Source organism: Solanum pennellii, chromosome 7, assembly GCF_001406875.1.
Source record: "Solanum pennellii chromosome 7, SPENNV200".
NCBI lineage: Eukaryota > Viridiplantae > Streptophyta > Magnoliopsida > Solanales > Solanaceae > Solanum > Solanum pennellii.
In genome coordinates this window covers 5444538-5458816 of record NC_028643.1, presented here as the reverse complement: position 1 = coordinate 5458816, position 14279 = coordinate 5444538, and the positions used below count along the sequence as shown (strand labels likewise).

Here is a 14279-nt window from a genome sequence, read left to right as displayed (position 1 = left end):
ACAACAAAATGCAGTTAAGTTTAACTTTCTGCATACTATTCTCGATGCTCTTAAAATACCTAGAATTCCTCTCTTTCCAGGTTGCCCACCATATTGAAGTGGGGACAATTCTCCATCTAGTTCTGTCTTTTGCTAGCATAGCTGCCTCCTCCCAGCTTTTTAGAGCTTCAGTAATTCTCCTAGGCATAGTCCAGGATATGCCTTTAAGACTCAAGAATACCCTCCATAACTGTTGAATATATTTGCAGTGTAGAAATAGATGGTTAACAGTTTCTGATGTTTCCCCACATAGAACACACCTAGAACATAAGGTTATCCCCCTCTTCATTACATTATCCTGTGTCAGAGCTTCATCCTTAGCTAGCAACCATATAAAACATGAGACTTAATAAGGAATTTTGCATTTCCAAATTTGTCTCCATGGCCAGGTAGGAATCTGTTGTCTTGGTTGCTCCATCAACATGTAGGCTGCACCTACTTTAAATGTACCTTTGCTGCTTCCTTCCCATCATAATACATCCGCTGCTGCCAAGAGTCCATTGAAACTCTTCACAGTCATGAGTTGTCTCCAGAAATGGAAATTCCAACCTTGTGTGGTCCAAATCTCTGCTATGGTCCTTTGTTGTGAGAAATAGGTTATATGTGTCTGCGAAAAAGAGTTCCATATTACCCAACTAATGCCATTCTTCCTTCCAAAATTTGGTCTTGTTCCTATTCCCCACTTTCACCTTGGAGTTGAGTTTGATTTCCTCCCAATAAATTTCTTATGTATCTCATAAGCTGACTCCATAAGGTGAAGTCACATCCTTGGTCATCCAGCTATCTTCAGCCCATATCTGGCACCTACCACTCTTTTCCACAGTAACTGATCTTCAATTGAGTACTTCCATAGCCACTTCATTCTGAGTGCTTTACATTAAAATTTCACTTTATTCTCAATCCCCCATTTTCTTCCCAGTTGTCACAGATTTCCATTTTATTAGGTGAAATCTTTTCTTCTCTTTGTTACCTTGTCACAGGAACTTCCTTCTCATACTATCCAAACTTTTGATGACACATGCTGGAATAGCAAACAGTGACATCATTAATGTTGGCAGAGCATCAAGGACTGAGTTGATGAGGGTCAATCTCCCTCCCGTAAATAGGTACTGTGTAGTCCATCTAGCCTTTTTTTTCTCATACTTCTTTATCACACCATTCCAAATTTCAATACTTGGACTTTGCTCCCAAAGGCATGCCCAAGTAAGTTGTTGGCAAAGTGCCAACTTCCAAACCAAATATTGAGGCTATACAGTTCCTATGATTGACTTCATTAATGGGATACATGAAGCTTTTCCTCCAATTAATGTGCAAGCCAGATACCCCTTCAAATAAGACCAGAATCACCCATAAATATTTCAATTGATCTTCCTCAGCTCCACAGAAGATGAGTGTATCATCAGCATATTGAATGTGTGTCACTTCCAAGCTTTCTGTTCCATCTCTGGACACATCAAAACCTTTCGACCATCCTCTTGTGTTAGAACTCAGAAGGAGTTGCTTTTGGTTTTGGTACCTTCTTGGTACTTTGTCAGTAAACCTTTACCTTATCAAAAAAGAACTCAGAAGGAGTTACATTGATCTTTATCCTAATTGTAAATGCATGTCTTTTAATCTACAGTTCTTATGAATAACCCTTTCTGTCTGGCCATGAAGAAAACCGAGTTCAGCATAAATTTCAGTGCATTTAAGTTTTTCCTCGTTGCATTATGGATCTGTTGATTATGGTTATAATTTTTTGGTTCCTCAGGGTTGGCCATATTTAGCTGTATGCCCACAACATTATCTAGTGGAGTGGCACTAACTCGTGTAAGTTGAATGTCCTATGTTTTGCATGGTATTGCCTATGCAGAACCAAACATGGAAAATAGTTGGTTGTTAAATTTGACTGCAGTATTCACTTAAATACAGTTAGCAGGAGGAAACTCTGCTCTTGCGCTTGTGATGACTTTAATATCAAACCTTCTAGGCATTCTGATCGTAAGTTTTCCGAGCTATTAATCCGAATGCTGTAAATCCTTTCCATGCTTTTAAGTTTCATGTCAATTATCATATCTCCTTCACTTTATCTGTACATAACACTAGCAAAGTTGGCTGTCTTATTTTATGGCATGTTTTTTTATGTCCAATCGTACTCGTGCAACTTTATTAGAAGTTTTGGACTATTGTTCTATGAAATGCTTGAATTTCTGTGGAAGAAGATGATATTTATTAAAGCTTCAAGAATTCATCTTTTGTGGTATATATGCTGAGTTTCTTAAATTAATACCAAATTTCCTGCTAGTCACGTCTTTCTTTTGCATTTTATAATAATAGATTCTTTCTTAAGGAAATCTGTAGTATTTAGGTGTCTTCTAATTGTTGAACCATTTATCTTCATGTTTCTCATCACTCCTTGAAGTTTTCTCCTAGAAACACAAATTTGGAATAAGTAAATTCGAGAATGTTCAGGTGTCAACTGGTATTAGGTGTTCTTCCTTTTTCATAAAATCTTTCTCGTTATATGTATATGTTTCTTGAAAGTAGTCAATGTCACCTTCTTGTGCAAGGGGAATTAACTTCTTGTGTTAATTCCATATTGAAACATCCTTTACCTTTTGAAATGAAGCAGCTGAGTTGAAACCAACATGGCAATCAAGATTTATTTTTTGATTATTTATTTTTGTTTACAGTAAAGCAATTGATGGTGACTATTGAAACAAAAGGATTGATATACTCATCTGCTCCATTTGAAACGCATAAGATAAATTCCACATTTAAGCTTGGAAAATTTTTGCCTCGATACTTTCTGCACTTTTAACTATTCTTTTTATCCTCAATGTCGTTCTAGGTACCTTTTTCGATCTCCAAGCTCATAGCTTCTGGTGTTGGTGTGTCTGTTCCAGCCGAGCAGTTGTTCAGAAGCCTTGTTCTCACACTTCTAGTTCCTCTTATCATAGGGAAGGTATTAACAGAAATCATACCATTCATCATACCCTGTTGAAAAAAATTAGAAGTTCTTTTACAACTCCACTAGTTCTTGATAGACAATCTTTATTGCAACCATCTTTTAAAGGTTAAGCAACAAGTAGTCTAGTCTAGCCACTACAATGTTGTAGTTTCTTTACTCTCGTTAGTGTCGCATTTTGATTTTATTTTCTAGGAATTTCTAGTATAATTTATTTTCAATTGGCACGAACCATACTCAATAGTCATCATGCTCTGACCATATATGATCATTATATGGGTGATGGTTTGGGGAGGGGGTTGTTCATATCTTAGTTTACCCTGTTGGACAAGTTCTAGACTATGGCTTACCTTCTGAGCTTCCCCCATCTCTCCTGAGTTTCCCTTGTTTTTGTTTTTCGAAATCGGCTACTTTAAAATCTTTTCTTCGTATATGCATTGTTTCAATGATGTCTTCACTTCTACATTTAGTATGAACAATCCAATATGATGAGATAATGAATGTTTGGTTAATCAAGTTGGTTTGTTCCGGAAAGCTAGGGAGATTATAACGCTTTAGAAAGATGAGAAATGTTTCCAAGAATACATTTCTCATAATATTTATGCACTTTATCTCCAAATACTGGAGACCTGCTGCAGGAATCCAATGTGTAGGTGGCAAATGGACTAATTTCAACCTGCTTTCAACTTCCTGTTAGCAGTTTTAGCCAAACATTTTCTTATTGTGGAGAGAATATAGTTCTCCTGGGAAGGAATAAAGATAGTGTAGTATCTTTTCCTTGATTTGATGTTTTCTGCTGGCTAAAGGGAGATCAAGAGGACCAGCATGTGCTTACCTCTTGTGATTGTGATGTATGATTTTCTTCATAAGATGTCGAAGAGAATCCCCACAGGCCGTTTTATAGAGCGATCCACCATTTGCAATCTCATTGGAGTGGGTTTAGGGTCTCCTAGACCCAACTTGTTGAAAATCACAAGGGGCATCAAGTAGATACTTGCCCCGAGGTGAGACAGTGCTTTGTTGAACAAGTACACCCTGATGGTGCACGGAATCATCTTTCTTTTGTAAAGCAGAAGATCCATAAGGATTTCTTAGAGTCATCTTGTTATCTTCAAGCTTCTTTTCCTGGTACTAAAAATATTAATCAGTCTTGAAAAGTACATATAACTTGCTTGAATTGAAGCCATCTTCCATATATGGTTTCATTTAGTGCTCAAAAGGCCCAAGTCTAAACAGAAGGGCAGAGATAACTGAAAAGGTTATATCTCATTCATTTATTGAAGGATTTTCTTTTTGGGTTGTGACAAGAAAGCATTTTGTTGGAACTATTTTACACCAAGATATATATGGAGTATCCAACCTAAAACATTTCATATGGACAGACTTCCTTTAATAGATAGCATCAAGATGTTTCTTTTTCTTCATGTACCTTTGAAGTTTCGACGACTAATTAATGCCTTCTCTTTTCTCCCTTGTTTTCCTCCCTTTACAGGCTGTACGAGAATGTTTCAAGGGTAAGTGATCTGCACTCATCGAAAAAGTTAGATGTTGTATCCGAACTATCTCATAGCTTGAATGGTTTCAAACCTGCCTTTTCCCATGAATGCGTTAATGCCCAATCTGGACCACCATCCTAAGTGCTCTCAACTATTGGTTTTAATAATTTAGCTTTTTATACTAGGGAATTTGACTTTCCTCTTCCTTACAAGATCTTGTGGAGGGTATGTTAAAAGATCATTAATGTAATTACACGAGGCACACAGATTAGGAGAGGGAAGGACCTAGGCTATTTTCCCTGTCCAAGGCTTCAAGTTCATGTGACATGCACAGGTTAATGTTTTTGGCACTCTTTTCTCTGGTTGTTGGTCAAACTCAGCCTAAAGGGCCTGAGATGACAGTTACCATTCTACTTTGCTTCTTTATTCTGAAAATCACTTTGATTGAAGTATTGTACCATTGATGATACAAGTTGTGTTAAACTCAGATACATAAACTTAATTGACTTCAAATTGCAAAATTTGATCTTTTAACATCTAGTATTTGAATGCATGAAGTGTCTCATTGCTAGAACTAGACTTCCCATTGAGAAACTCCATACCATTTAATAATGTATTGGATATGTGACATGAATTTGTCACGACCCAAAATCTGTAGGATCGGTGGCTGGCACCCGACTTCCTCCTTGCTGTGCGAACCGAAATCGGTTATATCTAAATCATTCAACCCCAATAGCATTAAGGCTAACATAAGCAAATCACCAAATAGAGCATAAACTTCATAACCAAATATGTATCCGAAATACGTAACTGCAACACAGGTCTAAGCCCCAACCACAGAGTATCCAAATATTTCATATTAAGCATAACACAGTTCTAGCATATACAATATGCAGGAACGACCAAATTAAGCATGTCTAATATCATGCACATAAATCATAGCATTTATTCTGTCAACCCAGTATAATGTCCTAGTTCTTCTGTATATGCTTGTCACTTCATATACACATACATAACGTGTATCTCAAGAAAAATAGTATGCTTATTCTTTGGGGAAAAAAACTCTTAGAGGTCAAAATCTGTACTTACCTTGGTTCAAGATAGACGACTCTGATCTATACTATGGTTTCAATGTGATTGGACAAACCCATTGGAATCAGTTATTGAAAATTAACCTTGGTAAAGCCAAGGTGACCCGAAAAGTCAACCACTGGTCAACAAACTCAAATCCGCAATTTTGGTATTGCACCAGATACATCAGAAACAGTTCTACACCTGGTTTAAGTTTTCAACTTATCCGAACCCCTTGGATCTCATCCTAAACCATCCAACCAAGTAATAATTAGCAATAACATGTTACCAGTTACAAAAAAATAATTAACTATAACAACCTACATGTACGCTATGCTCAAAATATTAGTCTGGAACATAAATACAGAATACTCAATATGAGGGGTCTGGTTGTTGCATCAAACTGCCTAATGTATTACTAATTTTTTTAAATAATTTCTATTGCAGGTGTGGCTGAGTTTTCTGATCGAAATCGTAAGCTTTTATCAATGATGAGTGCTCTCCTCCTCAGTCTAGTAAGATCCAGATTCCAATTTACTATATCCTAGTCTAATATTGATGCGTTTATCGGGAAACAATATTCCAGACGTGAAATCATTAGGACAGATGATGATTAATATTTTTGTAAGTCGAATAAAACTTCTCTGAGTGGATTAGGGCTCTTGTTAATTCAGTTTTATAGGACTTCCGCCATTTCTAGTTTGTTAGGACTCTTGCTACTGTAAACCTCTATTTAGCAGAGTTGACGTTATTAATAAAACAAGTTGGATTTTATCAAGTCACAGAGCTTCAGAACTTTCTCAAACGAGTTCCCAGGTTTGCAGTTCCCCGAATTAAGAGCAAAATTCAGCAATCATAGGCAGATCAAAGAACAAGAACAAGGGCTTGGACCTAAGTGTTGGGCCTGACTTTCCAGTTAATCGTCCAGCGACTCTGATCCAAAATTAACAACCTTAACAATTTGGTACCAGAGCTTGTCACCATGAACGAAAATACCGTAGAAACAAAGTCAGGAAGTCTTCTATAGGAGTCCCAAACTCAAACCGAAGAAAATAGTAGTTGTAGAAGCAAGGATGAGCTCCAAATTCCAGCAACTGTCGCAACAAATTGAAATGTTAATCTGCACCAGACACGTGCAATTGAAACGTTCATCTGCACCACCACACGTGCAAAGGGAGTTGAAGTTGAAGACAGTCGTCTGTCCAACGAACCAGTAACACAGGTGAACAGCTAGGTGTGCATCTAGGAGGAAGAAACAACAACAATTATTTTGGTACGGATGACAACAACAAGATACACTAAATCAGACTTCACTACTTATGATGGAAGTGAAGATCCCCTCTTATTTGGTTTCACCATTGTGAGAACCAACGCACAACCAACCAAGAAAAAGTAGGCTTATCTTCTTTTCACGTGGTAGGGAAGACGCAATTGTGGGTTTATCAACTGGAACAAGAGGAACCCAATTTAACATGGTGTGTCTTCAAAGAATATTATACTCTTTGAAGATGCTCTAAAGATCGTCTGCCATTCTTTTGCATTAAGCAACGTTAGTCTTCAAATGTTCTCTGAAATGACCATGGTGGTTCTCATATCTTCGTTTGTTTTTTGTTATGGAATAGGAAATCATGTTTTTATTTATGCTCCCCCCTGCCCATGCATTTAATTCATGTTACCTTCTGAAGTCAAGGAAGTGTCTTTGACTGAACTGATTGCCAGAATGTTTATATGGACAAAATTTTTTACTCCCATCATACTTTGGCTTTAGTTTGTTTCGTTTTGTAAAAAGAATTTGAAAAGCACCGCCTAATGAGTAGTTTTTTAATTCAGGCCCCTTTTATACAAGTGAGCAGATCGAGGTCGTTGCTTTTATTGGTTAAGCCAGCGGTATTTCTTCTGGCTGTTGTGTTAGGAGTGTATGCTTCCAGCTCTCCTTTCTCTTCGTCTTCGTTAACTTTTGATATTTAATTTGACTCATTTTATGGCGTTGTGGACTGATGTAATCAATGCAAAATGAATTCTGGCTTAACTTTTGATGTTTAATTTGACTCATTTTTATGGCATTGTGGATTGATGTTATCAATGCAAAATGAATTCTGGCTTACATAGGTATATGTTAGGGAAACTTTTGTGGACTAACAAGTTGGCACTGAACATGACTTTTAATATCTGGGGTTTGTTTTTTGGCTCAAGTGTCTTTTGTTGCACTTATACATGTAGCACCTTTTGAAAAACCAAGTAAATCCTTTGTCTTTGGCAATGATCTCTCTATAGCTTTGTTGGCATTTGTGCTAATACTATTAGTTGATGTGGAAATATTACTATAGTTAAGAAAGCCGTGTGCTTTTATTCATTCTCCTCCATCGATCACAATATTTGGTAGCCTTTTCATGCGCTGACTTTACCTAATCACCTTGGTCAACAAAAATAGACGGAATAGCATGTCCATCCCTGATTGGCCCAGGGTATAAGCAGATAGCTTGCTTCAGTTTTGGAGACACTGACTGATAAGGTTTTTTGCAGGCTTCTACATCTCAGCCTCTTTGCTTTCAATGCTCTGGCAATATCATTACTCTCCACTATTTCAGGGGGTAGTGAATCATCTTTTTCAAAGAAGCAAAATATTAGTGCTGTTTTACTTGTTGCAAGCCAGGTAAACTACATCTTATCTTTCTGCTCATAACAGCTATATTGCATCAGTCTAGAAATCTTGACGCAGTGATTAGAGAAACCCACAATTCCATATTTTTCTTCTTTTTTTTTTTTTACCTTTTTCATGACATGATCGAGGTTGTTGAATGCCTTGAATCGGACCCGTTACAAACAGAAAGGACGGCTATGGCAAACCCTATTCTGTAATTCTGTTCTTGCCTCTCCATAATAAAACTGCTCTCCCTCTTCCCCGTGGACGTAGCCAATTTATTGGTGAACCACGTAAATCTGTTGTCTTGTTTTTCGCGTTTATATTTTCTCGTATTATCTCAAATTCCGCATAACAAATTGGTATCAGAGCCTCTCGGTTAATCGGTGTTCTTGGAGAATTCGAGATGTCTGCTTTGAACGTGAAAATCGACAAATTCACAGGGAGGAACAGTTTCAGTTTATGGCAGATCAAGATGCGGGCTTTGTTGAAACAGCAAGGTTTCTGGGCGCCGTTGTCGAAAGACAAGAACGCCGTCGTTACTCCTGAGATGGCGATTCTGGAGGAAAAGGCGCATTCGACGATCATGCTGTGTCTCGCGGATGACGTCATCACGGAAGTCTCGGATGAAGAGACTGCTGCTGGTCTGTGGTTGAAGCTGGAGAGTTTGTACATGACAAAATCTCTAACCAACAAGCTGCTTCTGAAACAACGTCTATTCGGTTTACGAATGGCTGAAGGTACACAACTCAGGGAACATTTAGAGCAATTGAATACTTTGTTATTAGAATTGCGTAATATCGATGTGAAGATCGAGGATGAAGATGCTGCCCTAATTCTGTTAGTATCTCTCCCAATGTCGTTTGAGAATTTTGTTCAATCGTTCATTGTTGGGAAAGATACTGTGTCGCTGGAAGAAGTCAGATCGGCCCTTCATAGCAGGGAATTACGGCATAAGGCTAACGGCACAAGTACGGACATACAGCCTTCCGGTCTGTTCACCAGTAGCGGAAAGGGAAGGAAAAACGGCGGAAAGAAAAATAAGCCGATGTCGAAGGGTGCAAAGCCAGATGATGTTTGTAATTACTGCAAGGAGAAGGGACATTGGAAATTTGATTGTCCGAAGAAGAAGAAGCAATCGGAAAAACAATCAGTTTCTGCTGCTGTTGCTGAAGAAGACACCAATTCTGAAGAAGACATTGCCCTAGTTGCGGATGAGCACACTCATCATTCAGATGTGTGGGTTCTCGATTCTGGGGCATCCTATCACATCTGTCCTAGGAGAGAGTGGTTCACGACTTATGAGCAGATAGACGGAGGCAGCATCTCGATGGCCAACAGTTCTGTCTGCAAGGTGGTTGGGACAGGCTCGATCAAGATAAGGACACATGACGGTAGCTTCTGCACATTGAACGAGGTCAGGCACGTTCCATTGATGACGAAAAATCTGATATCTCTCAGTTCTTTGGACAGCAAGGGATTCAGCTGGTCGGGAAAAGATGGAGTCTTGCGGGTCTGGAAGGGTTCAAATCTGATTCTGAAAGGTGTCATGCGTGGTACTTTGTATTTTCTACAAGGTTCCACGGTTACAGGTTCAGCCCATGTTGCATCGTCAGAAGTTCACCAGGAGGATATGACTAAGTTATGGCACATGAGACTTGGTCATATGGGTGAAAGAGGGATGCAAATTCTGTCAAAGGAGGATCTTCTTGCTGGTCATAAGGTTAAAAGCCTAGAGTTTTGTGAACATTGTGTCTTTGGAAAACTACATCGCAACAAGTTTCCAAAAGCCATTCACAGAACAAAAGGCACTCTTGATTATATCCATTCTGATTGCTGGGGTCCATGCCGTGTTGAGTCTTTGGGAGGCTGCAGATTTTTTGTGTCCATGATTGATGACTACTCAAGGATGACTTGGGTGTACATGATGAAGCATAAAAGTGAAGCTTTCCAGAAGTTCAAGGAGTGGAAAATTTTGATGGAAAATCAAACAGGGAAGAAGATCAAGAGGTTGCGAACTGATAATGGGCTGGAATTCTGCTGGTCTGAATTTGATCAATTCTGTAAGGATGAAGGGATTGCTCGACATCGTACAGTCAGAAATACACCACAGCAGAACGGTGTAGCTGAGCGGATGAATCAAACACTTCTGGAGAGAGCAAGGTGCATGCTCTCTAATGCTGGGCTAGATAGAAGATTCTGGGCAGAAGCGGTTAGTACAGCTTGCTACTTGATTAACCGCGGACCACATACAGGCATACAGTGCAAAACACCTATGGAGATGTGGTCAGGAAAAGTTGCTGATTATTCAAATCTGAAAGCTTTTGGTTGTACGGCTTACTATCACGTCAGTGAAGGTAAGTTAGAACCAAGAGCTAAAAAGGGAGTATTTGTGGGCTACGGAGATGGAGTGAAAGGTTTCAGAATCTGGTCTCCAGCAGAAAAGAGGGTTATTATGAGCAGGAACGTTGTCTTTGATGAAAGTTCTCTGCTTAGAACCATTGTGAAGCCTACAACTACGTCAGAAACTGGGAGTCTTGATAAACAGGTGGAGTTTCAAGTCATTCAGAACGAGAGCGATTTGAAAGAACCTGAAGAGGAGGATCAAGAGCCACAGACAGAAACTGATATTCCAGAATCTATGCCATCAGATATCCATCGGAGTATAGCTCAAGATCGGCCAAGGAGGGTTGGAGTTCGGCCACCTACGAGGTATGGTTTTGAGGACATGGTGGGTTATGCACTGCAGGTTGCTGAAGAGGTAGATACATCTGAGCCGTCTACTTACAAAGAAGCCATTTTAAGTTCTGATTCTGAAAAATGGTTTGCCGCTATGGGAGATGAGATGGAGTCCCTACACAAGAATCAGACATGGGATCTGGTCATACAGCCTTCGGGGAGAAAGATTATTACTTGCAAATGGGTTTTCAAGAAGAAGGAAGGGATATCACCAGCAGAAGGAGTCAAGTATAAAGCCAGGGTTGTTGCCAGAGGTTTCAACCAAAGAGAGGGAGTGGACTACAATGAGATCTTCTCACCAGTGGTCAGACATACTTCCATCCGAGTGTTACTAGCGATAGTTACACATCAGAATCTGGAGCTTGAACAACTTGATGTGAAGACAGCGTTTCTACATGGAGAGTTGGAGGAAGAGATATACATGACTCAGCCGGATGGTTTCCAAGTTCCAGGGAAGGAAAATCACGTCTGCAAGTTGAAGAAGTCCTTATATGGACTTAAGCAGTCTCCAAGGCAGTGGTACAAAAGGTTTGACAGCTATATGGTGAAGTTGGGATATACTCGGAGCTCATATGATTGTTGTGTCTACTACAATAGGCTCAAGGATGATTCATTCATCTATCTGGTGCTTTATGTAGATGATATGCTGATAGCTGCAAAGAAGAAGTATGACATTCAGAAGCTGAAGGGTTTACTTAGTGCTGAGTTTGAGATGAAGGATCTGGGAGCCGCTCGGAAGATTCTAGGGATGGAGATCATTAGAGACAGAGAGAGAAGGAAACTTTTCTTGTCACAGAGAAGCTACATTCAGAAGGTCTTGGCGAGGTTTGGCATGTCTTCATCTAAGCCTATTGATACCCCCAGTGCTGCCAATATCCATCTCACTGCCATGTTCGCTCCACAGTCAGAAGAAGAGAAGGAGTATATGTCACGAGTCCCTTATGCCAGTGCCGTAGGAAGTTTGATGTATGCTATGGTCTGTACAAGGCCAGATTTAGCACATGCAGTCAGTGTAGTGAGCAGATTCATGGGACAACCAGGGAGAGAACATTGGCAGGCTGTGAAGAGAATTTTCCGGTACCTTAGAGGTACATCTGACGTTGGTCTCATTTATGGAGGTGATACTCAGTGCTTGGTTACTGGCTATTCTGATTCTGACTATGCTGGAGATGTTGACACAAGAAGATCGATGACTGGCTATGTGTTTACCCTTGGAGGATCTGTCGTCAGTTGGAAGGCAACTTTGCAACCTACAGTGACTTTGTCTACTACGGAAGCGGAGTACATGGCCTTGACAGAGGCTGCAAAAGAAGGGATTTGGCTGAAAGGGCTGGTTAGTGATCTTGGTCTGCATCATGATCAGGCTACGGTGTATTGTGACAGTTTGAGCGCAATTTGTCTAGCCAAGGATCAAGTCCATCATGAGAGAACCAAGCATATTGACGTAAGGTATCATTTTCTGAGAAGTGAGAAGAGAATCAAGGTGAAGAAAGTAGGAACTGCTGATAATCCTGCTGATATGTTCACAAAGCCGGTTCCACAGAGCAAGTTTCAACACTGTTTGGACTTGCTCAACATCAGAAGCTGTTAATTGCCCTGCGGGGCAACTCTGAGGAAGAGGGGGAGGCCTGGCACTATCATAGTGCGTCTGAAGAATCTGTTCGGAGAATTCAAGTCAAGGTGGAGATTTGTTGAATGCCTTGAATCGGACCCGTTACAAACAGAAAGGACGGCTATGGCAAACCCTATTCTGTAATTCTGTTCTTGCCTCTCCATAATAAAACTGCTCTCCCTCTTCCCCGTGGACGTAGCCAATTTATTGGTGAACCACGTAAATCTGTTGTCTTGTTTTTCGCGTTTATATTTTCTCGTATTATCTCAAATTCCGCATAACAGAGGTGTGCTAATTTCCTTCGTCTTACTATTACAAGAAAACTCTGCCTGTAATGGTAGCAGTAGTAGAACAGCTTGGTGGTGCTCTTGGTGAATCTGGTTTATTGGTTCTTCCATGCATAGCGGCACATCTGAACCAGGTTATTCTTGATTTCTTCAACTTTTTGATTTTGTATTTCCAGTTTGCTAACACGAAATATCATTTGCTGCAGATCATCTTCGACTCTTTTTTGGTGAATGTTTGGTTTCAAAAAGAGCATGAGTTGAAGAGTGCTTAGATCACATTGTCAGTCAAGGATTATAGATTCATTTACAGTTTGTGCACGACAAGCATTTTTTAAAGTTATCCTTTCATATACATGTTGGCTCAATTATGAGAATGTTGTTATCCGAATAAAATAGCCTTTTCTCTTGAAGAATAATAATAATGCATCTACTTAAGACTATAAATGGTGTTGCAAGGTAATTGTTCTACAGCTCAAACAGGTTTATTTTCTATGTATGTACCTATTTTTCTTTCTACTTTCACTTACTTCATTTATCCCTAATTTGTATAATTGAGCTCAAAATTACTGTAACTATTGACAGTGGCTTTTCTTCGTCAAAATCTAAGTTGATTGATATACTTAACTCTGAAAGTTTATAAAATTAGAAGCACATTTTACTTGCACTAGATTTAGAAGTAAGGAGTCATCTAATTATGTGTTTGTTAAGTTCCTTGTAGGGGTGTACATGATCGGGATGGTTCGGGTTTTTCAAATATCAAATCAAACCATTTGTGTCGAGTTTTTGAATTTATAAATCAAACCAAATTAATAAAAGTCGGGTTTTTCAACTTCGGGTTTCTTCGGATTTTTTCGATATATTATTCATACAAACATATAATTTACTTGTACATTAAATATTTCTTTAGTCCTACCAAAATGCAACTATTTAAGTTATTTATCAAGAAAATAAAAAAAAATGAAATGATTAATGACACTAAAATATCCAACAACAAAAAATAATAAAATCGCGTAAAAAATATTGCAAATTAATAAGTCATAATGAAATTGATCATAATTTAAAGTACTAAATCATGCTAAAATAAGTTTAGCAAGTATTAGTTACATGACTAAATATTAAAAGAAAGTAAAATTAGATCATGTATTTTAATTGTCTAAATCTGTAACGACCTGTTTAGTCGTTTTGAGCAGCAGATTTTATTTCTGGAAAAACTGTGTGAGTCGACGGAACCCACGACGGACCGTCATGGGCACGACGGGCCGTCGAGGGGGTCTCGTTCCAAAAGACTTAGACTTGTGAAATTTGGGTACTGAAATCGACTCTCTGAACTTGGCGACGGACCTGCAGGACGAACCGTCGTGGGCACGACGGACCGTCGCAGGTGTCTCGTTCCAGAACACTTAGACTTCTGAAATTTGGGTACTGAAATCGACTCTCTGAACTTCGT

The 14279-nt window shown here is 39.1% G+C and overlaps 1 protein-coding gene across 3 annotated transcripts in view; it reads left to right on the top strand.

Moving 5' to 3' along the window:
- Positions 1-13328, top strand: part of LOC107026279 (probable sodium/metabolite cotransporter BASS4, chloroplastic) — a 32382-nt gene extending 19054 nt beyond the window's left edge. The window contains exons 6-14 of one of the 3 annotated variants that reach the window (XM_015227185.2): positions 1790-1848; positions 1951-2019; positions 2870-2983; positions 4479-4500; positions 6001-6068; positions 7384-7469; positions 8077-8206; positions 12865-12966; positions 13039-13328. In XM_015227185.2, coding sequence (XP_015082671.1) covers positions 1790-1848; positions 1951-2019; positions 2870-2983; positions 4479-4500; positions 6001-6068; positions 7384-7469; positions 8077-8206; positions 12865-12966; positions 13039-13104 — 716 coding nt within the window. In that variant the 3' untranslated portion in view covers positions 13105-13328. The remainder of the gene's footprint in view (positions 1-1789; positions 1849-1950; positions 2020-2869; positions 2984-4478; positions 4501-6000; positions 6069-7383; positions 7470-8076; positions 8207-12864; positions 12967-13038) is intronic. The other 2 variants (XM_027918469.1, XM_015227187.2) reach the window with 2 other exon arrangements.
- Positions 13329-14279: the final 951 nt, after the last annotated feature.